The 26,671-nt window shown below is 36.4% G+C and overlaps 1 protein-coding gene across 4 annotated transcripts in view; it reads left to right on the top strand.

Moving 5' to 3' along the window:
- Positions 1 to 2,910: 2,910 nt before the first annotated feature.
- The window catches only part of jarid2a (jumonji and AT-rich interaction domain containing 2a), a 37,147-nt gene continuing 13,386 nt past the window's right edge, over positions 2,911 to 26,671 (top strand). For 3 of the 4 annotated variants that reach the window (XR_014031825.1, XM_081389178.1, XM_081389177.1), the window contains exons 1-6: positions 2,964 to 3,533; positions 13,751 to 13,874; positions 16,563 to 16,707; positions 17,444 to 17,613; positions 22,280 to 22,462; positions 24,950 to 25,113. Coding sequence is in view for 3 of the 4 variants with exons in the window: in XM_081389178.1 (XP_081245304.1) it covers positions 3,489 to 3,533; positions 13,751 to 13,874; positions 16,563 to 16,707; positions 17,444 to 17,613; positions 22,280 to 22,462; positions 24,950 to 25,113 (831 nt within the window). In the remaining variant the exon portion in view is untranslated. Of the gene's footprint in view, positions 3,534 to 13,750; positions 13,875 to 16,562; positions 16,708 to 17,443; positions 17,614 to 22,279; positions 22,463 to 24,949; positions 25,114 to 26,671 lie in introns of all 4 variants that reach the window. The other variant, XM_081389176.1, reaches the window with a different exon arrangement.

Below are 26,671 nucleotides of genomic sequence, written 5' to 3'. Positions count from 1 at the left end.
CACTGAGTAGCCTAATAAAGGACTCCTGCTTTGCTTTGTCAACATTGGTATTTTGGTTTATAGTTCATTGTTGTATGTTTCATAGTAGATTTATTAATACGCCCACTAAAAATATCAAGTCTTATCATATATATTATCAAAAACTCCTTCTCATTCACAAACTCTTAGAATGCCAGTAGCCTACAGTTTTTCAAAACACTATAGCAATGATATTGTGCTGATGAGCCAAGCACGTGAAGGGTGAATTTGATAAAAGATTTTAAGGCCATAAATTATGTTGAAGGCTTTGACAGTACTGAGGGCCATTGCATTAATTCCAGAACAGTTAGTAGGCTATTAATGGCTGCAACAGAGTTCCAGCTTTCCTGTGGCCTCCATCTGTTGGAAAATCCATGTGTAGAGGTTCAGCATTATAAACAACCAAATATTTCAACATAATGAAATTCTAGCAAGTAAGTAAATGTTTTCATTTCCACTATGCAGAAATTTCTGAGCTATTACGTATTGTCTTAAACAAAGAGCATAATAATGAATTAATTTATTTACTGGGTATTTTAGGATTGGATGTACTCTAATACAATGATGCCTGGTGGATTAATGCTCAAACACCCTGTCCATCTGCTATATGCCACAATAAATGTCATATCTGAGTAACCTCTCATATATTGTAGGGGTAACATATTAGTTACTGGTGATAGTGGATAAATAATCCAAAGAAACTAGACAGTCATAATACCTTTTAACATCTGACCAAGCCTTCAAGCATATGTGGATCTAAAACAGATCAATCACTACCAACTTGAACAGTGTCCTTTCCCTCTAATGAAAACTACTTCCTTGAGAGTTAGCTTTGTTTGGCAATCTACCAAAAATCTTCTCTGTTCTGCTGAGCACTTCTCTTCAAAGTCTAGTGCTTCACAATTAGCCTACATGTCGGACTCTGCCCCAGGGACAGGCATGTTTTAAAGTGATGAACTGATTCCACTGCCAGCAGGGTGGCCCATTATTTCAACCATAGTCTACTTAAAACCCTAGGTTTTTTTTAGAACTAAATGGGAGAAAATACCAGACAACCTCTTGTTTTGCAGACTTTAACAGGCTCATGTGATTTAACAAACTAAGGGTACAACAATGTTCCTTTTTTTTTCTAACTCAATAGACAAGAAATTTTAAATAGCCATCAGCTTAATAATTTCAGTGTATCCTCATGAATTCAGTGATTTATGTTTTCCTCTAGTGGTTCTTTGTGGTTTAATCATTTAACCAAAACCATTATACCAACTTCTTGCAGTTTGCTTTTCCTGTCTTTGGCATTTACAACTCTGGCCAAAAGTCTCTGGTGTAAGGAAATGGGCACTCGTGCTCTGATATGGCATACTGCTACCTCTTGAGGTTATTTTTAACGCTGTTCCAATTAAAGAGGTCTATCTGCCCTCAGGCCCAGGCTGAATGATAATGTTCACCCTGGTAGAAAGACAAAGAACAGACTTCAGCAGATATTCAGCCTCACAATCACAGGAATATCCCATCTTGCACTTTTTCCAGCAAAAAAAAAAAAAAAGAAGAAGAAGAAGAAAAAGACACTTAGTTAAAATTTTTTTCTAAAACCAAAGAGTAACGCTAGAGTATTTGCATTACTTATGATTTGCGTTACATAATCAGATTACTTTTTTCAAGTAACGGGTAAAGTAACACATTCTTTTTTAAATTTCCAACAGCATATTTTAAATGTGCCAAAAATAGAACTTTTTTTTATTAAAAAGCAAACAAGCAAGCCTAGCTCAGGTGAGAAAAAAGTAACGTAAAAGTAACTTAACATTACTTTCCATAAAAAGTAACTAAGTAACTAAATTAGTTACTTTTTAGGGAGTAACACAATATTGCAATGCATTACGTTTAAAAGCAACACACACATATATATAACACACACACACACACACACACACACACACATATATATATATAGTTATTTTTTCTCTAATTTTCTACTTCTGCTCTACATTATTTTTGTAACTCAGCGGTACTGTGCACATTGTTCTCTTTTTTTATTTGTAAGTTGCTTTTTTTTAAGTGTCCTTGCAATGAATTAATGTAAATGTAAATATAACAGACTTGTAACAGAATGCAATGCATTACTTTTGATTTTCACAACAGTTCTCTCTGTTGTTTAATTCAAATGAATGACACTCATAACACATCAATAGGGAAAAATACCCCATCAATTTCATCCCCATAGCTGGGATTGCTGATCAGGGTTTATTTTTAGAAATAATCCCTGGATTATCACAGAGAGGGGTTTGCTATAATCCTTAAAGACTCCTTGATTTCACCAACATTAGCATAGTACAATGCATACTGGGCGTGGGTTTCCAGAACTAGCAACTGCTATTTTAACATTTTTTATCAAACCATGGGTTCACATGTGAATTATAAGGGATTTAAATTTCTGTAGGTTCATTATTCACCATTTTGATGCTATTGGTTAGAAATAATGTGCAACACTAAATTAACACTTCTTACAAGCAAACCTCAACCTGTCAATTCATTGCATTTTGACTCTCGACCAAGACACATGAAAGTGATTTTTGTTCAATTCTGTGTATTATTTTTCATTGTTTACAAGCTAGTGGCATTGCTCTAATGATGTTTATGATCATGTGAATCACCTAAGCTTCATGACAATTCTAATAACATGTAAAGGACTCTTAAACGGTTTATTTTGTCTACACATGGAACTTGTTATGCTTTTTTATGCATTTTTGTTTTTCTGCACCTTCTTACTCAGTAATTGGCAGCTCAGTCAAAAACTAGTTCGTGATATTTATTCAGAGAGCTCAAATAAGTTAAGAAAAATGTTAAAAGCAAAGATTCGTGCACTGTTTCAAATGTACCGCTAAAAGTGCTGAGTGTGAATGATAGGACACAGCCTCCTATGAAAGACGCCACTAGGTCGCATTAACATCGGTGCCACTGAGTACACTCAATATGAGGGAGCACAGCGGCAGCCAAAACCCAACTCCAGATTTTTCAAATTGGTTTGTTTGACTGTTTTGCACCCGCATAATGTAACAGTAAACGATATATTACAACCTACGAGAATGGAAGCCAGAAGCTGGCTTTTATTTTGACTGCAAGAATGTGGTGCGGGGAGCCCTGACAATACGCCGTTCAGCTTTCAAATGGAAGATTGGCTGCTCCGACTCATTTCGGTGGATATGTTGTCGTTGTTTTTTTACACTGACCCTTTTTAATCGCCATGGATCTCTAGATTTGGATTCTTGTACCTCATTCGTGTCTTGAACTGTGAAAAGAAGACAGGCTACGCCGATCGACCGGGACGCAAGATTCTCTGCCTACCTCGACATTTTGCTACCAGGGATTTAAATAATCACGTGCTACAACAACGAAAAGATTTTTTTTTTTTTTTTTTTTATAATCAGAATTGATGTGGCCGTCTGACCTTTAATGAATTCAACCTGGAGGGCAAAATGAATAGGGAAAGGCCGAAGAGAAATATCATTCAAAAGAAATTTGTAAGTGCAAATTTGACATTTAATTCGTTGCGTGACCATCGAATTCAGTGGCCGCTGCCTCGTAATTTGCATTAATCACATTGCTGTTGTGCCTTGTGTTATGTTATCGTCAGGTCTGCTGACAGAATTAGGTCAGATGTTATAAACGACCAGTGCATGAACCATCTTCTATTTGAATTGGAGGTTAAGGACAGACTGGCCAATGTGAATCGTACTGTTGACCCAGATAATGCATTGGGCTTTTGAAGTATACCTTGTTACATTTCGCATTAACGGCGTGTGTGACATGTCGCTATGTTGATTTCCACTGTCAGTTTTGTCGTATAGTAGCTTCAGTCGATGTAGACGACGGTCTCTCGACTATAACGTGGTCAGTTTGTGGTCTTGTGTGTGTGTGTGTGTGTGTGTGTGTGTGTGTGTGTGTTTGCGGTCATCGTTCTGTGTGTGTAGGTCGGTTTTTCAATGTCACAAGAACTTAGCTTGTCGAATCATGGGCAGATGCTTGTTTTGTGGTAAGGGCTGAGGTAGTTTACAGCCTGTCTCTGACCTACTACTGGTTAGATGGTGTAAGCAGACTGACCTATTTATTGCTAAGATATATGTTAAAACTGTCCCTCCTACCCATTCTACAGTCACGTTATCAGATGTGTAGGCTATGTAACAAAATGCTTATTTTTACTATAATTTTATATAAATAAACAAAATACTATCTTATTTTATTTCAGATAGTTGCCAAGGCAACATCTCTTATTTTCCTTTAGTTTAACTTGATGTATTAAAATAATTGAATGAAATAAAAACTATATAGGCAAAAAATAGACAAAAACGACAAAAATACCTAAAACTTAAACTGAAATTAAAATGGAAAATACAAAAATAAAACAAATTAAAAATATTAATGGAAACTGTTTATATTCAATGATATTACTAACTGTTAATATTCAATGATAATAGTATATTAATGATACTAAAATAAGCCTATAAAGCCTATTAAACAAGCCTACTCAAGCCTATTTATTGTTAATTATAATTCATGTAATTCATAGTAGTAAAATGTTCATGTCCACATGCCATGAACATGTTAAAGAAAGAAGCATCACCATTTCTTAGGTTGTATTCATTTTAACCTATTAATATTATTAATTGTTGTTTGATTTGTATTTTTAAGAATAGATGAGAAATATTTTAGCCATTGAAGGCTTATTACTTCCTTAAATTATTTATAAAATCTTTATGAAATTGTAAGATTTTATTCATTTACATGAATTTTCAACTACAATTACACTTTTAAAATTAGCCTACCTCTTGTATCCTGGTTTTCCAAGACACTGAATCCTGGTACGTCTAAGAAAAAACAGCTGTTGAGGGGGTGAATTAAAATAAGAAATATTTTGATTTGAGTTGCTTTGGCTTATTTTAATGCTACTTTTGCCTTGTTTTGAATAATTTAATTCACCTTGAGGCCCCCTTGGAAACTTGCTGAGGCCCCCTAGTGGGCCCCGAACCCCTGGTTGGGAACCACTGATCTATACCCTTTGAATATAACCTTATCTGGGTAACATTATAATGCATCTTGGCCATATGAAAACTGCAGCACAAAATGGCTGCATGGACAAAATCTTGACACACATTTCTAGAGTTAAAAGCCCATTCAGGCAAAAAAGAAAGAAAGAAATGTATATACAAAAATCAGTTATTCTTTGAGGGTTACTATTTCATTCAGTTGCAGTCTGATGTCTTTGTTTACCTTGATTCTCTGGTGTTTAATTGCCACATGGTTCGAAGTGCAAGCTCTGAACATTTGGTTTGGTTGTATGAGGCTGGGAATGATCCTTTTAAAGATGATAGCTTCTTTGTATGGAGCTCTCTGCCTTGGCTTTAGTTGGTATTCGCTGTAATTCATTGCAATCCTGTGGATCAAATACAGCTGTCGCTTAGATGTTTAGACACGTGAAGGCACAAGCACAAACATACTTTTAACACTTCATGCTGAAATCTATCAGGGTTCAATATGAAGGGAATTCTATGAATATGCTAAAAACCTCGACTGTTTTTGAAAAAGCAAGGCTATGAATATAAATAGCCTGTTGTGCACATTGAAACTAAGAATGTTGTACATTCTTTCTTCTCTCTTGCCAAACCGGATATGGTCGGTTAGTAAATCTACACAGGGATCAAGAGATTTTTGATCAGGACTGCATGAATCAGCAGCAGAGTTGATATGCCTGTATTTACACTGTAACTCCTCTGTGACAGTTCCCATTATGAGATCAGATCTCGTTCTTTCTGTTTAAGAATATTAAACAATGTCATTCAGGATAAGGTGAGGTTACAACACACGCTATTACTGTGGATTATTGGAACATCACTGAAGTGTAGTGTAAATGAACAGGCTGTAGAAATTAGGAAGGCTGTAAGAAATCATGTTTCACGCTTTCTCCCGAGCACCATATGTGAAAACAAATCTATTTAATGTGACAACAGAGCAGAAATTGGCAGATATATATCGCTCTGTGTTTACAGTGAGCACAGGCCTGCCTCACATGCCAGAGATGGCCATCTAAACTGGAAGCTCTTGTGTCCCACACATTTTCTTTGGCCTCAGCAGTCAGAGATATTTGATAGCTCCTTCAGACTCATCCTTGGCATCAGTTTGCTTCACACAGTAATGGAGAACTAAAGCCCATGCTACACTGATCCTGTTTAGGCCAGCGCTACATTTACAAACACTAGACAGACTCATTCATTTCAAGTGTTCACTTAAAATGTCTTTTTTATCTAGAAAATGTTGACTCTTATTGCAAATCTTGAATAACTGGTTTAGTGGGGCATCTTAACTGGGAAGAACAAAGCTAGGCTGTTAGCAATTTATTTTTATTTTTAATCACAAATAAGGGTGATGATTATCCGATTTCATTCTCGTTTGTAAACTTTTGGTCCTCATCCCTGAAACTGACACAGACGAAATGTGGTTTTAACTTGTCACAGTCTGGTTTCACTTCAGTCACTGGATTGCTTTTAATGTCTCAGTGCAGTTTTGGTCTATGTTCATATGATATATGATTGCTATGGGTGTAGCAATTGTCAAACCGAACCGCAGAACCGCGATACACCACCCACGGTACCTATCGCGATACTCTCATGGCGTACCGAAGGCGTACTGAACCACTCCTAATGATTGCTAACGTGGTTTAAAATAGGTCCTAAGGAAACACTTATACTGTCCATTTTACTGTGTATTTACATAAGTAATGTGAACTTTCTGTGTAATTTTTTTGTAGATATGATTGTTATTATATTAATGATAGTAACACGAATAATGTGAAATGCTGACACTGTAAAATAAAGTGTTAAATAAGGTTGTATTGGTAATCCAAAATAGTAGCAAATTGTTATTGATTTATGTACTGCTAAATGTGCTGACTCATTCGTTCACTTAAAAGTTAATGTTTTTATGAATTTAAAGACTTAGGAGACACTGACACACACACACACACACAGCATATTAGACATCTCGTGACACTGAAGACTGAAATAATGGCTAAATATAATCACATGTTAAATATTGTTAGAACATATTACATATAATTAAATAAATATGACATTATTATTAAATGTATTTATTTAATAATAGCCTAATACTTTGAATTGAATGAATAATTTTATGAGACATATCCATCTTTAATCAATACTGTTAAACCACTGGATAATATTCAGCTGTGATGAGTTGATAAATGAGCAAAGGAAATTATTAATATCGCTTGTGTCGTCTACTACAGTTGTACAGCCTCAGTGCATTTTATCTGTGTAATGAAATTTTGTGGCTGTGTTACAACTCTCAAATAAAACAAAGGATGATGTAAAAACTGCAGGAAGCTTGTAATGGCTGCTTCATCCCTCCGTCTCAGACATGTCCAGCTGTGCACTAATTGATGCAGTCATCCCAAACTCCAAGGAGACATATTGTATCAGAATGGGCTTGCTGAACTGGGTACAATTATTGCTGCAATGTTATTATCAGGAGATGTTTTTATCAAGAAAAGTGTCTGGCTATTCTCTATTGATTTAATGGCTGTTTAATTTGTTTTCTTGAGAGATAATACTATAGATGTCATAAATAGCAATTTGATGTAGCCTATTTAAAGGCTTCAGCAAAACTTTGATGAGCAAATATTGCTACGTTTAGTGTATTGAAACATGGGTGACAATCAGTATACAAGGTGACTCCACTGTCTGTTGTCTCTTGAGACTTCATACCGCTGTCATGCATGGTATTAGCTCATTTAGTTTTAAATTAGTTTTAATTCATCCCAGTACAAGCATGTTGTTTAACACTGCTCATGTCTATGGAAAGAGAGGGAGGGAAGTGCATATGGTTAAGCGGCCAGGTTTGCCACTGGCATTCTCCTGTTGTCATGGCAGGAGAGGGAATTGTCATTGGGTGGGTCTTTGCTTCCTTGGCTCCGTCTGCAGCAATCTGTCTTCACAGCTAGGTGAATGTGTAGAGGATGCTGTCACTGGAAACACAGTGTCCTTGATAAGCAAACCTCAAGGAAGCAACGCTTGTGGGAACTCCCCTGTGCATTGAGTCCTTTGTGTTTGTACAATCTGAAGATTGTGTGGCACAGCACTAAACCATGGGAAGACCAAAATATTTATTTGCAATGCAAGCATAAAGATCAGCAGCTTTTTTGAAGAAGACTAAGTATTCTGTTATTCTTTATGCACTTTTGGGAGAATGAATAATGCTTTGTTCATAGTTTTTTATTGGGACAGTCTGGGCTTTAACAAAGAGATTTTTGCAGATGCAAATGCACTGTTTCTATGGAAGCTTGTTTCCAATTCTGACTTTTTTTAATCAGAATTGCGAGATATAAACTCCCAATTGCTTGTTATAAAGTCAGTTGCGAGAAATAAAGTCAGAAATGCGAGATATAAACTCGCAATTACAAGAAAAACATCAGAATTGCGAGTTAAAGCTACAATATGTAATTTTTTTCGCTGCTAGGGGTAGCTAACCTCTTACAATAACAAAGGCGTATATTGAAGACGCATAAGCGGAATTATGGAACTTGCCGTCATGCCGAAGGATCTAATAATGTTTATGAAGCAGGTCGCGATTCGATTGCTAAAAAGAGACAGATATCAGCGCCACACGCGAGTCCCGCGGATATAAAGGAATAAGGACATTTGATTCTACCGAACTACCCGCAAGTGCTGAATAATACTCACACAGGTCAGTTTATTATAGACGAATGAAACTTGTTAGGTAACGCAGCGCTGTTTCACTTGGTCTACACTATCACTCTAAACAGCATTTGAGTGTGTTGAAAGTTATAATGTTTTTCTATGTGTTAGTTTATCTGTATGAGACTAGCAGTAAGCTAGATCAACATTAGAATAACATACTTATCAACATTTCATCATGTTGAGTTATATAACATTGATTAGTTTTATGTACATTTGCTCACCTCTACATTTGCGCGTCTCTGTAAAGTCGAAGTTTGTCACGGACGTGGAGCTCTCGGCATCTCGAAAACGCCACCCTGATATTGATCCTCATTTTAGTTCTCTTTTGTCTCAAAGTCTGCTTGACATGGTCCACGAAACAACAACAGCGTGAGCGTGCCGCTAGATGTAACGCAGTTGTCCACGTCTGTCGCCATGGTTACTATGGCAGCACGATCGGAAACCAGGGATAACGCGGATATTACGTCATTGACAGGTGACAAGTGGGACAGGGCGACCGGGACGAGCCATTATTTAAAATTGGAATTTCTCTGAAATTTTAATTCTTTGGGAACTTTTGGGATATTGTAAGTACACAACTGCAGGAAATATATCACACTATGCAAGCAATTTTTTGGATGTTTTATTACAAAAATCTTACATATTGTAGCTTTATTAGTTTATATCTCTCAATTCTGACTTTTTTCTTGAAATGTAAATGGCTTTAAAAGGGTTAAATCTAGATGATGGCAAATGTCATTTACTATTTAAAATATGCAACAACAATTAAATATCCGATATTGATGATAGATATCCAATATCTACCGGTAACAACTGATAACCAATATAGGGCATAATATCATGCACTTCTGTGTATGGTTGGAACAGTTTTTGCTCGTTATCTTTGTGAATTTATTTCCAGTTCGTTTAGCTTTTCAGAAATGGAAAGCTTTTGTGTTGTCAATGGAGTAGGTCTGACTGAGTGCTGTTGAATGGCTTATTTGAGAAGCTTATCGGAGGGAAATTTTCTTGAGAGCGCAGCCAGTCATCATTTATAATCGAACACCTGCGTGTACCGTGTTGATAGGCCAGTCGATGTTGGTTTAATGTCAGGTTGTTGGTCCTGGGTAAATAATAGATCTTTTTTTTTTTTTTTAAGCCAGCTTGCTTTTGTTAACATTAGTAGTAGTTAGCTGTGTGTGTGTGCGTGTGTATGAGTGACCAGTGATCGGTCTGAGACAGATGGGTAAACAAGGTCAGATTCGATGTGTTGGCAGGCTGGCCCTCAGCCCGTCTGCTCTTGTTGCCCTGTTTAAATTTGATCTGTGTGAAGCAGCGCTCCTAGACCCAACTAATGCTCTGTCTGAATCAACGTCTGTGCTAAACTTTAGGTAAAGATTAAAGCTTTTTCAGTAATTTTCCTGATTATAACACTAGTTGCTTTTGGATTCAAGTGTGTGCAATCCATAAGGGAGCAATTACTCATTAAAGCCATCATGTTTAATAAAAGCGTTTGACAAGTTATCTGTATGCAAATCAAACCCACACACAAGAATTAAACAGGCCTCAGTCTGCAGCCTATTATTCTGCCATTATTCCTCTGACTTTGTCCTTTGTTGTATGCTGTTTGCTATTTGTTGTTGTTCTGATGTCTCACTTGATCTTTGGATTATAGACTCTAAATGTGAAGTCCTCTAATTCAACCGACATATGTCGCTATCATGAAAGATCTGCATTGTGCTTACGGTGACAGACTTATCCACGTGAGTTTAGACACAATACACCTTTATCAATAATTGACATGGTTGCTGGTAGCGTAATAAAAACCAGCACATGACTTAGAGATGTGTGTGGTGAGAGATGCTGGTGTAATTGTAAGAGCTGCCCGGAGCAACACGGACACAAATAGCAAACTGATGTGGTTAAAAGGAGGATGCATATGAGGCCGTTTTCAGAGAGGAACTGATTATGACAGTTAAATGAGCAACATGAATCTTATGTTTAATTGATTTTGGAGATATTGGACTCATGCACCATCTGTGATTAACGTATTGATATTAGTTCTTACCTTAAATGGAAAATTCTATACACTGTACATTAGAGGATTGTGTATATAAACACAACAGGCACGTTCAGTGAAAATAGTGGAATTATATTGTTGCATTTCTTTAATGAGGTGTGTCAGGGCTCCTTGATCAAATAATGGACCCGGATATTCTAGAATCATTCACTTAACTGTCGATTTACAAGCATCAAGTAAGCAAATCTCATTCTGTATTTGGCAACGGACCTTGTGCTGGCATAAAAACAGTGAATTTGGCCATAAATTCGAGTGCGTCTGTCCTCCAGTAATGCACTGTCAGGATTATGCTTTGTTCTGCTTAGTTTCATTGTGTTGGTTCGGTTCTGTTCCTGTTCCCTGTATTTGTATATTGTTTCCTTGTGTGTGCCAGATTCACCACATAAGTTCATCTGTTACTCATTTAGTTTCCTTTTTACCCCTGTGCATTTAATTCCTCAGTTTCCATCTATCTGTCTATCCATCTATCCATCTATCTATCTATGATACATTATTGTTTAAAAGTTTTTTGTATTTTCTTCAGCAAGGATACATTAAATTGATCAAAAGTGTTTTCAACATTGATAATAAAAAGATCAAATGAGCATATATCAGATTAATTTCTGAAGGATCATGTGACACTGAAGACTAGAGTAGCCTAATGATGCTGAAAATGTATCTTTAACATCACTGGAATAAATTACATTTAACATCATAATATCACTTAATTTTATGTTTTAAAATATATTTATATTATATTTAAATTATAAAACATATTAAATAAAAAATATTATTTAAAATTGTAATAGTTCACAATACTTATACAATTCTTTGAAAAATCTTACCAACCCCAAACTTTTGAACAGTAATATATATATATATATATATATATATATATATATATATATATATATATATATATATATATATATATATATATATATATATAATCATCAGTTATTCCTCCATAACTGCTTGGCTGACTTTTTATATTTTTTTAAATTATAATTATTGCCTCAGTATTCTATGTTTAAACCACAATGTTAAGTACAGTTGAGATTTCGAATGATAAGAAAAGCATTTCCTTTTCTGTCTGGCAGTCTATTGACATTGACTTCCACTTTCTAGTGTCTCTTTTTGTGGGACCCTACTTGCATAATCTCATAAATAATAGAGCTTGGCCTTCGCTCGTGAAATGTCATATCGTTTTGAGTTCACCCTGACAGGGACTTTCACATGGCCGCCACAATAGACCTGTGGAAGACCGTCTCCATGGCTACTAGAAGTTCCCTAGCGAGTGCCACTTTCTTCGTGTGCCATGAGGAGGCCCTAAACTGAGGTCAAGCACTTCACATCGTCCTAATCATCGCAAGTTTTTCACATTGCTATCACTGGGGGGAGGGCTTATGATTATGAATCTTGCTCTCAGGATCAGTTTGCTAGTCCCATTTATAGTGATAATAACAATACATCACGTGTAAAATATAAAATCTGGCTTCATGTAAGCATGGTGCTCTTATGCTGATTGCAGTGGGTCTGGTTTTTTTTTTTTTTTTTTTGCTTATACACAACTATTACAAATGAACATGTTCACTGATACTCATTAAGGCAAAACACGATAGATCATGTAAACTTTTTCTATTGGATGATCAGGGTAAATTGCACTTATTTTGTTTTCTGAGAAACATGCAATATCTTATGTAGCTTCCTATGGGCAGTACTATGTCTTTGAACAAAATAAGAAAAATTAACACATCCTCATCCTATTCAAAATATATTTGGGAATCTTTGGAATTATAGTCACCATGAAATCAAAATTGACAATTTTTTTTTTAATGGAATATATCAGTATTTATTATAAATGTTTTATCTGTGCACATGATATATATATATATATATATATATATATATATATATATATATATATATATATATATATATATATATATATATATATATATATATATATATATATATATATATATATATATATATATATATAATTTTTTTTTTTTTTTTTTTTTTTATGTGCCCTCGTAATCTTCAATCAAAATCCATTTTGCAGCGAGCAACATCTCTTCTCTGATTATATGTTTACTGGCCCGAGGGCGGGACAACCTGTCACACACATGAGATCACAGCAATAGAAAACCACAACCATCCAATCAATTCCTTGATGGACAAAAACAAGTCCCGTCCTAATTTTTTTCTTTTTCAAGAAGCCATTTCTTCAGATATATACATCACAATAGGAAAGAAAAGACTATTGCAAATTCTGTTTCATGACGACTTTAAACCCCCCTGAACCATTGTATTGTTACCCTTGCGAATAGCCTGTTGATGGGTCATTTAGTGCCAGTGCAGCACTAGGGAACATGATTGAGAACAAGCTTGGCTTGTTACCCTGTTTATGGTGAAGGGGACAGGCTAAGGCAATAAGCTGTTATGCTAACGAGATTTAACAGTTTATAAGAGATCACATTATTGGATGAAAGACTTTTTTCGAGGCTTTGAGAGAATTGTGAAGAACAGTGAGGTCATTCAGCTCCTAGTACAGAGATGTCTTACTACAGCACATTAGGTAATCTATGGGTAACAAATGTTATGCTAACATTTGTTGTCATTGCTTTTGGAGCATTCAGTAATAAAAGGCTTTCTGACATGTGCTGGGATTGAGAAACTGCGGCCAACTGCACTATTTATAGCACAGTTCTCTGTCTGTATAGCTTACTGTGTTTTTTTTTTCTCTCATCCACACTCAGTGTTTGTCATTTCATTTGCTTGACATAATGAAATCATGCCTGTATCAATTGTTTGACTAATTATTCCAAAACTGTTTATTTAAAGAGCTGTTTCTTTTTCTTATGAGGTGACTATAGGTCATGTGTTACATTTTAGAGCTCTAAAACGAACTCTTTTCTTTCTGCAGGATGATAACGATGGGATCCCATGGTCGGAAGAGAGAGTGGTCCGCCGGGTGCTCTACCTCTCCCTTAAAGAGTTTAAGACGGCTCAGAAGAGCAAAGTGGAGAATGGCACTGGAATAGTTAATGGTGAGTATTCCTCTTCTCTAGAGCAGTGCTTTCAGCGATCTACACTACAGAATGGAGACTGACCTTTAGAACAGCTGCAGTAAAGAACTCATTTCTGTGACATCTGACGCTGTTGCTTTCAGCTGCCATTCTGAACCCCTTTAGAGAATAATATGCTGTGAATATCATACCTTAACAGTGGCACTAGAATGAGTTTTAAGATGATGGTTAGGTTGTGATGTCACCATATGGCAGAGACTGAGCTCATGAATATTAATTATATTCATGCTGACGTTGCCAGGTAATCTTTTTAACACATCCAGGCATATTAGTTAGTAAATATTCATGAGCCAGTCCTTCAACTTGGTCATATTTCTAAATTCATATCCTGTGCAGATGATGTTCTATGCTGTTTTGGCATTGCCAAAGCCAGTTTTATGTTTGCTGAGGTATTTTGTATTATAAATAATCCCAGATATTAAATATGTCAAAATGGCCTATTTTGTTACATAAATGTAAGTTTGTTCTTCTGGAATTCCATTTATTCATTTTGAGCAGTTTACAGGTTCAAATGACACTGAGATCTACAGTTCAGTGTGGTGTTTCAAAGGTGCATTGGTATTTGATGAATTATTTTGCCTTAGATGCTGAGCTCATGTGTCTGCAGCCAGCTGTGACACTCAGAGGAACACATGGCACTGTGGGACTTTTCTTTATTTCATCAGCCTTTCAATGGTCCATTAGGAATATTATTGTTCTGCCGTGATTGCACTGAAAATGTGTGAGCAAAGTAAATTATGCCCTGAATAATGCTCTCTCTGTATGGGTTTCATGTACCGAGGCTGCAAAGCGCTCTCACTCACTGCTCTCAAATCACTGCACTCTAATGGGGTGAACTCAGTGACCCGCCTGGCTGTGGATGATGCAGTGCATCATCTCGCAGAGAATGTCAAGGGCATGTACAGAACACCTCACGAGCTCACTGCTTTATATGCTTTCAAAAACACTTAAGGATTCCTTTGTAATTGATTTGTAATCAAAAACATCGCATTGCATTTCAGAGAGTCTTGCACATACTCTGTAATTAAAAAGCATCCTTCAGAATTCTAAAAATTGTAAAGCGACATGTTATCCTGTGCAGTTAGTAGCTGCATTCTAATTCACAAGATTCTGCCGAAGTTCACTCACTTCACTTCACTAAACATGACTCACTGTCATGTTTAAGAAACCAGTTTGAAATGATTTGAGCTTTGTGACATGGTATGTTTTCCTGCTGGAAGTAGCCATCAGAAGATGCACTGTGGTCATAAAGGGAAGGACATGGTCAGCAACAATACTCAGGTAGGCTGTGGCATTTAGCTTAAGGCTCAATTGGTTCCCAAAGTGTGCCAAGAATATATCCCCTACACCCAGTGCTCGAAGTTGAAAAAAGTTGCCTTTCTATCAGCTTGAACCAGTCTGACCATTGTCCTCTGACCTCTGGCCTCTGTCCTCTGACTGGCATAAACAAGGCATTTTCGCCCACAGAACTGCCACTCACTGGATATGTTTTCAGACCATTCTCTGTAAACACTAGAGATGATTGTGCGTGAAAATCCCAGTAGATCAGCAGTTTCTGAAATACTCAGACCAGCCCGTCTGGCACCAACAACCATGCCATGTTCAAAGTGACTTAAATCTCCTTTCATGTGATTGGCTGATTAGATATTTGCGTTAATGAGCAGTTGAACTTGTGTACCTAATAAAGTGGCCGGTGATATCGTTTAGACCCCTGTGTTTCTCTGTATTAATAACCCTTAAGTTTCAGTTGCCCTCTGTCTGTTATTGTCTATGTTTGTGGTTGTTCTGTTCCAGTTCTTTGAGATTGCTTAGATTCCTGAGTATTGTTATTGAGTTATTATTAAAATCTGCTGCACATAGATCCTGCTCCTTTTTTCATCATTCCTGCTGCAACCACAGTGTGACAGAATAACAGACCATAATACATGGATCTAGCAGCATTTCGGATCCTCCACCTCTCCCAGGGGATCTTTCCCTTGGGATAGCTACATATGTAGAGGTTTTAGTTCTGGCCCCTTTCGTTCATTACGACGACGACAGCCTCTGCATATTTTTTGCCTTCGCCATTGACTCGTCCCTCCACCCCTTTGGTTCTGTCGGGCTCCTCCTTCCCTCCGGCTTCACCTCAGTACTTGGGCACACCGACTCTGCCTCAGTCCTCAAGATGTTGCAAGATGGGAGATGGCCCCATACATATCGATAGATCTGCTATTATTATTCTCAATTTTGTATAAGGGAAGAGGAAAGACAATAACTCATGCACATGTTGTATTCTTAATTCACAGACTACATGTTTATTTTTGGCTGCTTAACATGACTGAAACCTTAGAGATTTGTAACAGGACACTGTAGGCTCTGTAATTTTCCCTACTTCCTGTCAGTTTATCCTGAGTGTGCACTTAGTCTGAGTGTCCACTTGTGTTTGTTCGCTGCAGACTGAATGATTGGAAAAATCTTGTTTCAAACCTCTTCTCCATTTCAGAGGCACTGAAGAGTTGCTGTGGATGCTACGCCCTTTATATATATTTAATTTGCTAATAGATAAATGTCATAGCAGTATTAAAAATAGGATGGAGGAAATAGTTTTCTTCTGTATTTAGGTAAATATGTCTTAAATGTCTGTTGCTTAAACCACACCTCTTTTCCCAGGCTCCTTTGCAAATGGTCATTTGAACGGTTTGGGAACTAAAGCTGGGCTGTTTGCTGGAAGCTGTAAGTCAGACAGGACACAACATGCTGTTCAAAGCAAAGACCACAGCCATGAATACTCAATAGATGGGCCTGTCAGGAAAAGGTGAGTTTACTGAGCCTTTCTCTGTGATATTTCCAGCACAGTATATTGTGGTTTTATGCCATTCTAAGTTAGTACATGGATAAAATGTGGTTTCATAGATACCATATCATGATGATTGAACTATGAATGGAAATGGTGCCCCTATGTAACTTTCATTGCCAAAGAGATACAGTATAAAGTAAAATTCTAGGCTGACCCACACTGTTCACCAGCTAAACTTAACTGGAAGTCTTGTGGGTTAAGCCTGTTGGGAAACAAGCATCTAAACACAACGTTGGCCAATTAAAAATGACTTGCTTAGTCAGACTTTTTGCTGAGCTTTTATACGTCAAACCAAACTGCTTCCCTCCGCAGGTCTTCTATGGGATTAGATTAGCAACTCTTTACCTAGCAAAGGAGCAATTCAGATCGCTATGATTGCCTTTTTCCTCTTATTGATTCCAAAAATCTGGTTTGTGAACTAGTTTTTGGTCTCAATAAAACATGAGGCATCAAATGAAAGTATCTTTGTAAAAAAAGAGCTTGAACAACTGAATATTGTTCGAACGAAACCCACATGACTTTCTTTAGTGTCACATAGAAAGGAAAAAGAAAGCTTGATCTGCATTCATTGCAATTGCTTAGAGAAGAGCGACCAATGCAAGTCTTCAAATTGAATGATGAATAAATGAAGGGTGGAGGGAAATTTTCATTTCTAACAGAACTAATCCTTTATATTCCCTGTTTCTCATACCAGGCCAAGACTGCAGGCTCAGAGGAAGTTTGCTCAGTCTCATCCCTGTTCTCCCAACGCCACCCCGCTGAAAGCGCTGGAGGCCATGCCCCCAAGCCCAGCCGCCCCGCACAACCATCTCACAAGACGCAAACCCAAAACTGAAGACTTCCTCAACTTCCTCTGTCTAAGAGGTGGGTCTGCTCTCCTTCTATCTTTGTCTGTCTTCATTTTCTCACTCTCTCAACTCTTAAAATGTTTACAGACTCCATAATTCTTTGCCTCTGGGCAGCGCACATCCACCTCTCACATGGGAGACTCGGTTATTACTGGCAAACATTTTTGTGACTCTCTCGTGTGTGCTGATGTTATTTACAGTGTTTGTGTCTTGGCTGATCTCCCAGTGTGCATTTTCAATTCAATTTTGACCCTTCCAGTAAGCGAGTCAAAGGTGACAATGGCAAGGAAGAGCTCCAGAAGATGTTTAAGTAGATGAGGGATGTCTTCTTGTCCATGTTTGCTTGTTTAATATTCATGTGGAGTGGAACTATGGTCCAATGGGATTTCAGTGTGGGCGGAGCTGTTATACTATTCAAGTTCATAGGGAGAATTAATAAGGTTGCTTTTTTTTTTTTTTTAAAGAGCATGTTTGTTATCCCGATCCTTAATATCTGTTAAGCAAACAGAATATTCCTGGTCAGTTTAGCTTTAGACGGGTTGCAGATGGATGTTGAAGATGTTATGAGAAAGAGCATCAGTAAATATGTTTACAATATGAATAATAAAACATTTATAAAAATCCTAACTACCATAATAAACAAAAACGATTTTGGGTGATATTTTGAAATAACTGAGTTTACTTCTGGTTTTGACCAGTGCTGTTATTGTTAACTAAAACAATTAGGAGTTGTTTTTATTAATTGAAATAAAGCTGAAATAAATTTGAAATATACATTTTAGATGAAATACACTAGATGAGATGAGATGATATGATTTAGATGAGAACTAACTGAAGTAAAAGTAATTTTGAAGTAATACAATTACTAAACTAAAACTGAAAAATAAAATAAATAGACATATAATAAAAATGACACAAAAATGTTTCGATTTATCCAATTAAAAAAACATAGTTTAAGGAGTTTACATGACCTTGTGGGACAGGACGCAAGCAATTGAGAATAATTGGCTAGTGTTAATTTGTGCATGTAAACAATGATGGTATCGCCACAGTCTGGATTTGTGACAGCTATAAATTCTGCTGCAGTTCTTCATCCTTTTTCATCTCATGGAAGAACAAACACAGAGGACACAAATCGAGTCATACTTTCTCGTATTCTCTCTCCTTTCCCACTCACTTACATTTCTCAGGCTCCTTTGAAATGGTTGACTTTCTCCATCTCTCTTCTCTCTCGCATACGTCTGTGTAAAGACAGGAAACAGACTGATTGGATTTGCCATGGACTCTTTGGCTAAGAGCAAAGTGGGTTAATGGATTTTCAAACATAAAGAATGTAAATGAGAATCTTTTTTTCGTTCCTGTCATCATATCAAACCTCTTTTCATTATTTGGTTAGAACTGAGCACAATTGTAAATGTGAGAGTGGAATTGTGGATCAGTTTATAGGTTTTTTAAATATAACCAGAGCTTGTAGTGTCACATAAGTCAAGGATGATTTAAGCCATAACTCAGACGCAGTGGCAGCTGGTGTTTCTCATGAGTGGGGAAGCTCAGATGTCACTTATCAATGTGCATTAAAATCTTTTTTATTTTATTGTGGTGTCTGCTTCTAAAAGCTTCTAAACAGTGAAATATTTGCCATGTTCAAACCTGCATTTATATCATTTACTTGTATTCTATTTTTCTATGATTTCTATTTTGAAACAAATGGTTTCACACAAAAAATCAACATTAATAATAAGACTTTTCATGAGCATCAAATCAGTATATTAGAATGATTTCTGAAGTATCATGTGGCTGCTGAAAATTCAGCTTTGGCATCACAGGTATAAATTACATTTTAAAATATTTTAATACAGAAAATAGTTCATTTAAATAGTAAAATATGTTACAAATTTACTGTTTTTACTGTATTTTTAATCAAATAAAGGCAAACATTTTTTTAAATATACCAGCCCAAAAATTTGAATGGTAGTAATACAATTATTTATTTTATTCAATTTTTTATTAAATATATAATGTTATTACTACCATTCCAAAGTTTGTGGCTGGTATTATATATATATTGGTTTGTTTCCAACCAAGCTAGTGATGAGATGACTGAAATCGCTTCTTTTTTTATTTTTAGCCTGTTTCTCTCTCTCTCTCTTTCTCACTCTCCATCAGCCCATAAGGGACAGAAGTAAAAACAGATTTGGGTTCACAAAAATCCTCAAGCAATGTCACACATTGCTTCGAGAAAGAATTCATATCAGAGGATGACATGAGTCGTGATGTTCATCTCTTTCCAAAAATAATAGAGTACTAGGACTAAACACAGACCTCTTTCCTGCAGATTCCAAAATGATTCATGTTAAATAATGAACGTGAGATTTGAATACTTTATCATATCAAGTCATCAGCTGTATTACTGTAGAGTAGTATTGTGAGATGAAAATCACATTAATTAATATTCACTCTGAAATGGCTCTTCAAAATCTCAGGGCATTATAAGAGAGGAATCGAAGAATCATTCAGTTGCCTCTTGAGATGTAAACAATAGGCAATGGGTCAAAGCCCGCAGGAGCCCTTATTAAAGCCCTTGATGATGGAGGACTGGCCTAAAGAGCCTTTCTACTTAATCTAGGGGGCCCAAAAATCCTTTCTTTCACAATTCAGCTCAGCTCCCATTTCACCTGGATATTATAGCTCGCCGTCCACAACCAGTCGCTAATAAGGTTTCACATACTTCATTTCTATTGATCTCAAATAATGGCATATATGAACAGGTTTCAATATAAATGTAACACTCTATTGGCTATTGTGGTTTGAGAAGTGGATTGATTCAAAAGCAGCCGGGCCACTTCTCCTCTCTGTTTCTCTCCAGTTGGCCCCATTTCCCACCTCCTCCTCAGGCGCACATATGTGACCCTGGATCACAAAACCAGTCACAAGTAGCACGGGTATATTTGTGGCAATAGCCAACAATACATTGTATGGGTCAAAGTTATCGATTTTTCTTTTATGCCAAAAATCATTAGGATATTAAGTAAAGATCATGTTCCATGAAAATATTTTGTAAATTTCCTACTGTAAATATATAAAACATTTATTTTTGTGAGTGAATGCAGCAAGATTGCAAACATAAATGGACAATTTTAATGGCGATTTTTGCACCCTCAGATTCCAGATTTTCAAATAGTTGTATCTCGGCCAAATCTTGTCCTATCATAACAAACCATACATCAACGGAATAAATCGGAATAAATAAATGTATAAATCTCAATTAAATTTTTTTTTTTTACCCATGTGACTGGTTTTGTGGTCCAGGGTCACATATACACTCTCTCTCTCTCACACACACACAAACACACACACACACACAATCACATGCTATGGCACATGCAAGCACTCAGTGACTCTGGTGCAGATAATAGGCTATTGAGGGAATGTGGAATAAAGCTTGTGAACAGGCTCTCCATTGTGAGCACTGAACCCTTCAGTGAGGATCAGTAGCACATGCGATGAGCACTAGACTGGACCACTCTACCGTCACTATCAACGCCTCTTTCTTACAGTGCTGGGACAGTGAAGTTAAACAGGATAAGCAGCTTTGCACAGTGCACAAATACACACTAGAGTTTTAGGAACACAGAAACATTTATATTTGATAGAAACTTCTTATATTTGATAGATTAAAGCAAAAGTAAAAACAAAATGGTAATTGTTTACTTACCATCACGTCATTACAAATCGGTATGACTTTCTTTCTCTCTACTGCGGAACAAATAACAATTTGAAAAGTTTCCTTAATACCTGGAAAGTCAGTGAGGTCCTGTGTTGTTTTGGACCCCATTGACTATCATTATGCGTTGCTATTCAAAAGTTTGGGGTTGGAATTATAATTAAAAAAAAATTTAAGTAGTCTCTTATGCTCACCGAGGCTGCATTTATTTGATTAGTAAAAGCAGTAATATTGTGAAATAATATTTTAACGATTTTCTATTTTAATATATAAAATGTAATTTAGTCTGTGCTGGCAAAGCAACATTTTCAGCATCATTACTCCAGTCTTCAGTGTCACATGATCCTTCAGAAATCATTCTAATATGCTGATTTGCTGCTCAAGAAACATTTCTTATTATTATCAATGTTTAAAGCAGTTGTGCAGCTTAATATTTTTATGGAAACAGTGATACATTTTAAAGATTTCTTTATGAATAGAAAGATCAAAAGAATATTATTTATTTGAAAATTGTAACAAAAACTAATTTTAATGTCACTTTTTGTAAATGTAATTTTAATAGCTAAAGATTATTATTATTTTTTTAAATTAATAACAAAAAAAAATGTTTTACTGACCCCAAACTTTGGAACGATAGTGTATGAACAAACATTTTTTAAAATATTTTCTTTGGCATGCCAGAGAAGACCATAAGTCATACAGGTTGGAAACAATGTGAGAGGGAGTAAATGAAGACATCATTTTCATTTTGTGTGAAATATCCCTTCAAGGACTACTAGGTTTCTTTCAAAGCAAGATATGTGGAGATTTAATCTTTTTTAATCTCGGCTGGTAGCCATTACTACTGTTCTGTTCTGTTTATATTTCTCTCTCTCTCTCTCTCTCTCTCTCTCTCTCTCTCTCTCTCTCTCTGCATGACACTTCCTCACTTTGTCTTTACCCTTTCTCATTGGTTCAGGCTCTGCTGCATTGCCCAGCAACATGGCATACTTTGGTAGTGCTAAGGATGATGAAGATGATGAAGACGAGGAAGAGGATGATGAGGAGGAGGAAGAAGACAATGCTAGCAATGCCCCTGCTTCCTGCCAGTCCACTCCTCGCAAGAGCAAAGGACATAACAAATGCATCGCCAACGGTCATGGTACTTACACCCCTGAAACACTCCATCCATTGGATAGTTAAAGTGTGTGAATAACCACAAACACACACACTTATTCTCATAAACTTTATCTTGCTTTGCGTTTTATAATCCTTTTTACTTAAAATAGCAATTTACAGTCCATTTTACTGTGTAGCATGTGTAGTGTATTATTGCACTGCCAGTAGCAGACAGCCTGGACATTTGGTTCCATTTAAGGACCCCAGTGAGGTGAGTTATGGCCCGGCCTCTTTCCACACCATACAGTTAATGAGCCGTGACTATACACAGCCCTCACTGTCAGATTGCCTACATTTGCTGTATACCATCCATATAACACAAGGTATTCAACGTCTGAGAATGCACACATGCAAAAAAACAAAGACATGATTATAATATAATATAATATAAACATTCAAAAGTGTGGGGTATGATTTTTTTAAAAGAAATAAATGCTTTAAGCAAGCAAGAATGCACTAAATTGATCAGTAAAGACATTGATAATGTTAGAAAATTTCTATTTCAAACAAATTCTGTTCTTTTGAACTTTCCTTTTATCAAAGAATACTGAAAAAATATCAGTTCCACAAAAACATTAAGCAGCACAACCGGTTTTCAACATTGATTTACAATCAGAAATGTTTCTTGAGCCCGGCATATGAGAATGATCATGTGAAAATTCAGCTTTGCCATCACAGCTACACATTATTGTAAATTTATAAAATTTATTGGAAATTTCAATTGTAATGTTTACTGTTTTACTGTATTTTTTATCAATTAAATGCAGCCTTGGTGAACATAAGAGACTTCTTTCAAAACATTAAAACATCATATCGACCCCAAAACTTTGAATGGTTGAACATATATTTTACATTACAAAAAAAAGAATAAAAAAAAATTTCATTCAAAATTTCATATACATTTCAGTGTTAAAAGATAAGTTGTGCTACAGATGTTCCATATATGATATATTATTATGAATATTTGTGTGTATTGATGATTATTTTCACATTCATTTTGATTATTTGTGACTCCATTAGTCACTGTGCTCATTTTCCTCTTTCTCTTGAGATTTGCGTACTAATTATAGCTAACAGATTAAAACAGGCCAGGCAGAATTTAGCTGAGATTCCATTTAATAAAATGCTGAATGCCACTCTGTTCTTGTGTTTTGAGTTCTTGGCCCATTTCAGTCTCTGGGTTTGTAACCAGACCCTGTTACCGACTCAGCAAAATCTGCAGTGTAATCTGACACCTCAGTAACCCAATATTGCTCCACATACTCGACACATGTCTGAGGGGCTCCTGACAAACTACAACCACACAACCGTCACCTCGCTGGGGCTTCGAGGTCAGATTGGACCTTAAGGATAAACAGTGTCTGTGTCCAAAACTGGGAACAGCTTTTTAGATTATTCCTCTCAAATGCTGGAACACTAAGATTTTGCAGAAGTTTGCGCCGTGTGTCATGCCTGTATGTGGGATATGTTTCTGAAAGAGAACTCTCTGTGCACACTAATGAAATTGGGAGTCGTATTGAGCATCCATACTTTATAATGAAACCAGAACCACGTCTCCTTATATTGTACGAGAACACATGCTAAATATGACACTTTTATGTGCGCCATTGGCCGAGCTCCAAACTGTTTGAATGATAAGCTGGTCCCTCTAGAAGCTTTCATTTTGTAAAGTGACCCAAAGAGCATTTCAATACTTGTTTAGTGTTTTGCTGCTAACATTAGACTCTCTGTTCAGTTCACCATCTGATTAGCTAATGAAGGCTCACAACTTTGAAAACTTTGCTTCTTTTGTCCAACTTCAATGTGGGTGGCTCTCAGGAAGAATGAAAATCTGTTATAGTAGATTTTCACACAATATTAAGTTGTTCTTACAGTCAAAGCAGGGCATTAGTCTTTTAACACAGCTGTTTCTAAAAAGTGAGCATTTTTAGTGGCATTTAGTCATTTGTGTTACTGGGTTTTAGTGATTTATTGATGTTATTTTGAGAGCTATAAGCAGCTTTGCTGGTACAATATTTGAGCTTTAAAATCCCATAAATTCTCATGTGTTTGACAAGGCCTCTATGCAGACTCTGTTAGCTGCTTGGCAGTCTTCTTTTATAAGAGCAATTTACAAGTCAAGTGCACAGAAAGTGGAACGCAGAGCAGTCAGGTACAGCAGGACCATTCAACAGAAAGCCTCAAAAAAACCTGGGCCTTTTTTCCACTACAGCACTAAATCACCTGGTTTAGTTCACCTAGGAGGGAAACAATCTGTTTAAATCAGTGCTTCGAATCACTGTGCACCCATAATGCACCCAATAAAATAGACACAAAAGCATCAAAATAAATACATGTGGCAACTTTTATAATATGCCCAATTTTTGTTGTTTTCTTTTGAATTTTAGAAATGAAGGTTGCCTACATATACTAAAAAAGTGAGCTAAAAGATTTAACATTAGATCTGTGCTGTGTGCTTCTCCTCTTCCAGTATTTAACGGGCAGGCGCGAGCTGCTGAGGAACACAGAGGCAGTTTGAGAGCCAGAGGGAGAGACCGGGTCCATGGGAAGGAGAAGAACTCTGTAGCATCAGTTAGGACGTCCACTACACACAATCTACGACCCAACAGGGCTGTACAAGAACAAAAACAACAGGTAGGAGTAGATTTTTTTTAACTTTGTTTTGTTGTTCAGGTCACATATTTTTCTGAGTATTTTTCAAAATCACTATAGTGTCTACCACAATAAAGTTGTACATTCCAAGAGAAAATGACATTCAAATAGAGATCTTAAAGTCCCCTTGTAGTCAATAATTGTATCCTTTAAAACTCATCTTTGATCACCAAAATGACATATTAAAAAAAAAGTCCTGTGGAAAAAAATTCTTCATGCCTTAAAATAGCTTGAATGTAACTCTACGCCCTTGCTTCATTTAGTATACGTGGATTCATGAATATGCAAATTAGCCCCGCCTGCGCTCACTCACGCCAGCTCACTCTGTCAACTTACTGTAGTAAATGCGGCACAATGGTGTCGCCAACTCTTTACAACATTAGACACATAACGGTAATTAATCTGATAAGCCTTTTGTTTGACTATGTTATCAAACAGCTAATAATGTGTTGCTAATGTTACACAAACCATGTTCCCGTTCGCCATTTCAGTCTGCTGTCTAAAATCAGCATCCTTAGATATGCTTTGAACAACTCAAAACGTCAGTGGAGAAAGGCATATAGTTCATCATAACATTGTAATATACATCATACACACGCTAAATCTACCTGATTTTTCATATCAACAGGAAAAAATACCGGGATAACCTGGCTTCTCTTGCGACTCCCCTGCTTCACGACATAGTAATGATAGGCTAAAGCCCACTGGCACATTGACATGATTGGTTACAAGGTAGTTTGTGACGTCAGAAACACCAGCGATTTCAAACCGCGTTTTTTTTTTAGACTGTCTTTAGATCACTGCAGTTTAAAAAGAGAAAATACTCAGCAATGGTGTTGACTTATGCTTTAAGACAAATCATGTGCACATTTATATTAAAAACACCACATAGACATATAAACAACATTAAAAACTTGATTTTCACCACAGTCTTTAAAAAAACAAGTTTTGTTATGTCAAGATAACAGGAAAATGAATTTGTGGTGACAGCAAAAATAGAAAAATAAATAAAAAAAGCATGGGCTGTTATGGCTTTAAATGTATAACTGTTGAATATAATTAATTTTATGACAGATTCTGCTATATATACCTTAAAATCCTGCTTCTTTGTAGGAGCTACATAGCCAGCTCACAATAACACATTTTATAATTGAGAATCTCTTATTGTGGTAAGCTTTATTTTCATATGCTGATATTAGTTGCAGTTATACACCACAATATATACTTAACTGATCTCTGAATGACCATTACTGTAAGTGAATGATGAATAATTGAGAACAAAAAAAAAAAAATTGTTCCACTTTAAAGAAATACTAGATGCCATCTCCCCCCCACACACACACATTACAACATTATATTCCAGTGCTTACAGTGTCATTTGCTTGTATTCCTGTCTGCTAATTCAGTCAGTTCAGACTATGTAGACCAATGTGTGTGTTCATCAAAATTTCCTCCCCTCCTGCCAGAGTGTTCTATGGACTCAGAGCTACATACGGTTAGCTTTACCCTTCCCTACCATCCTGCAGCAGGCCTATAGCAA

This window comes from Scardinius erythrophthalmus, assembly GCF_964197995.2.
Source record: "Scardinius erythrophthalmus genome assembly, chromosome: 16".
In the NCBI taxonomy this organism is placed as follows: Eukaryota; Metazoa; Chordata; class Actinopteri; order Cypriniformes; family Leuciscidae; genus Scardinius; species Scardinius erythrophthalmus.
The sequence above is the reverse complement of the archived record's forward strand: the minus strand, read 5'-3'. Positions and strand labels throughout refer to the sequence as shown.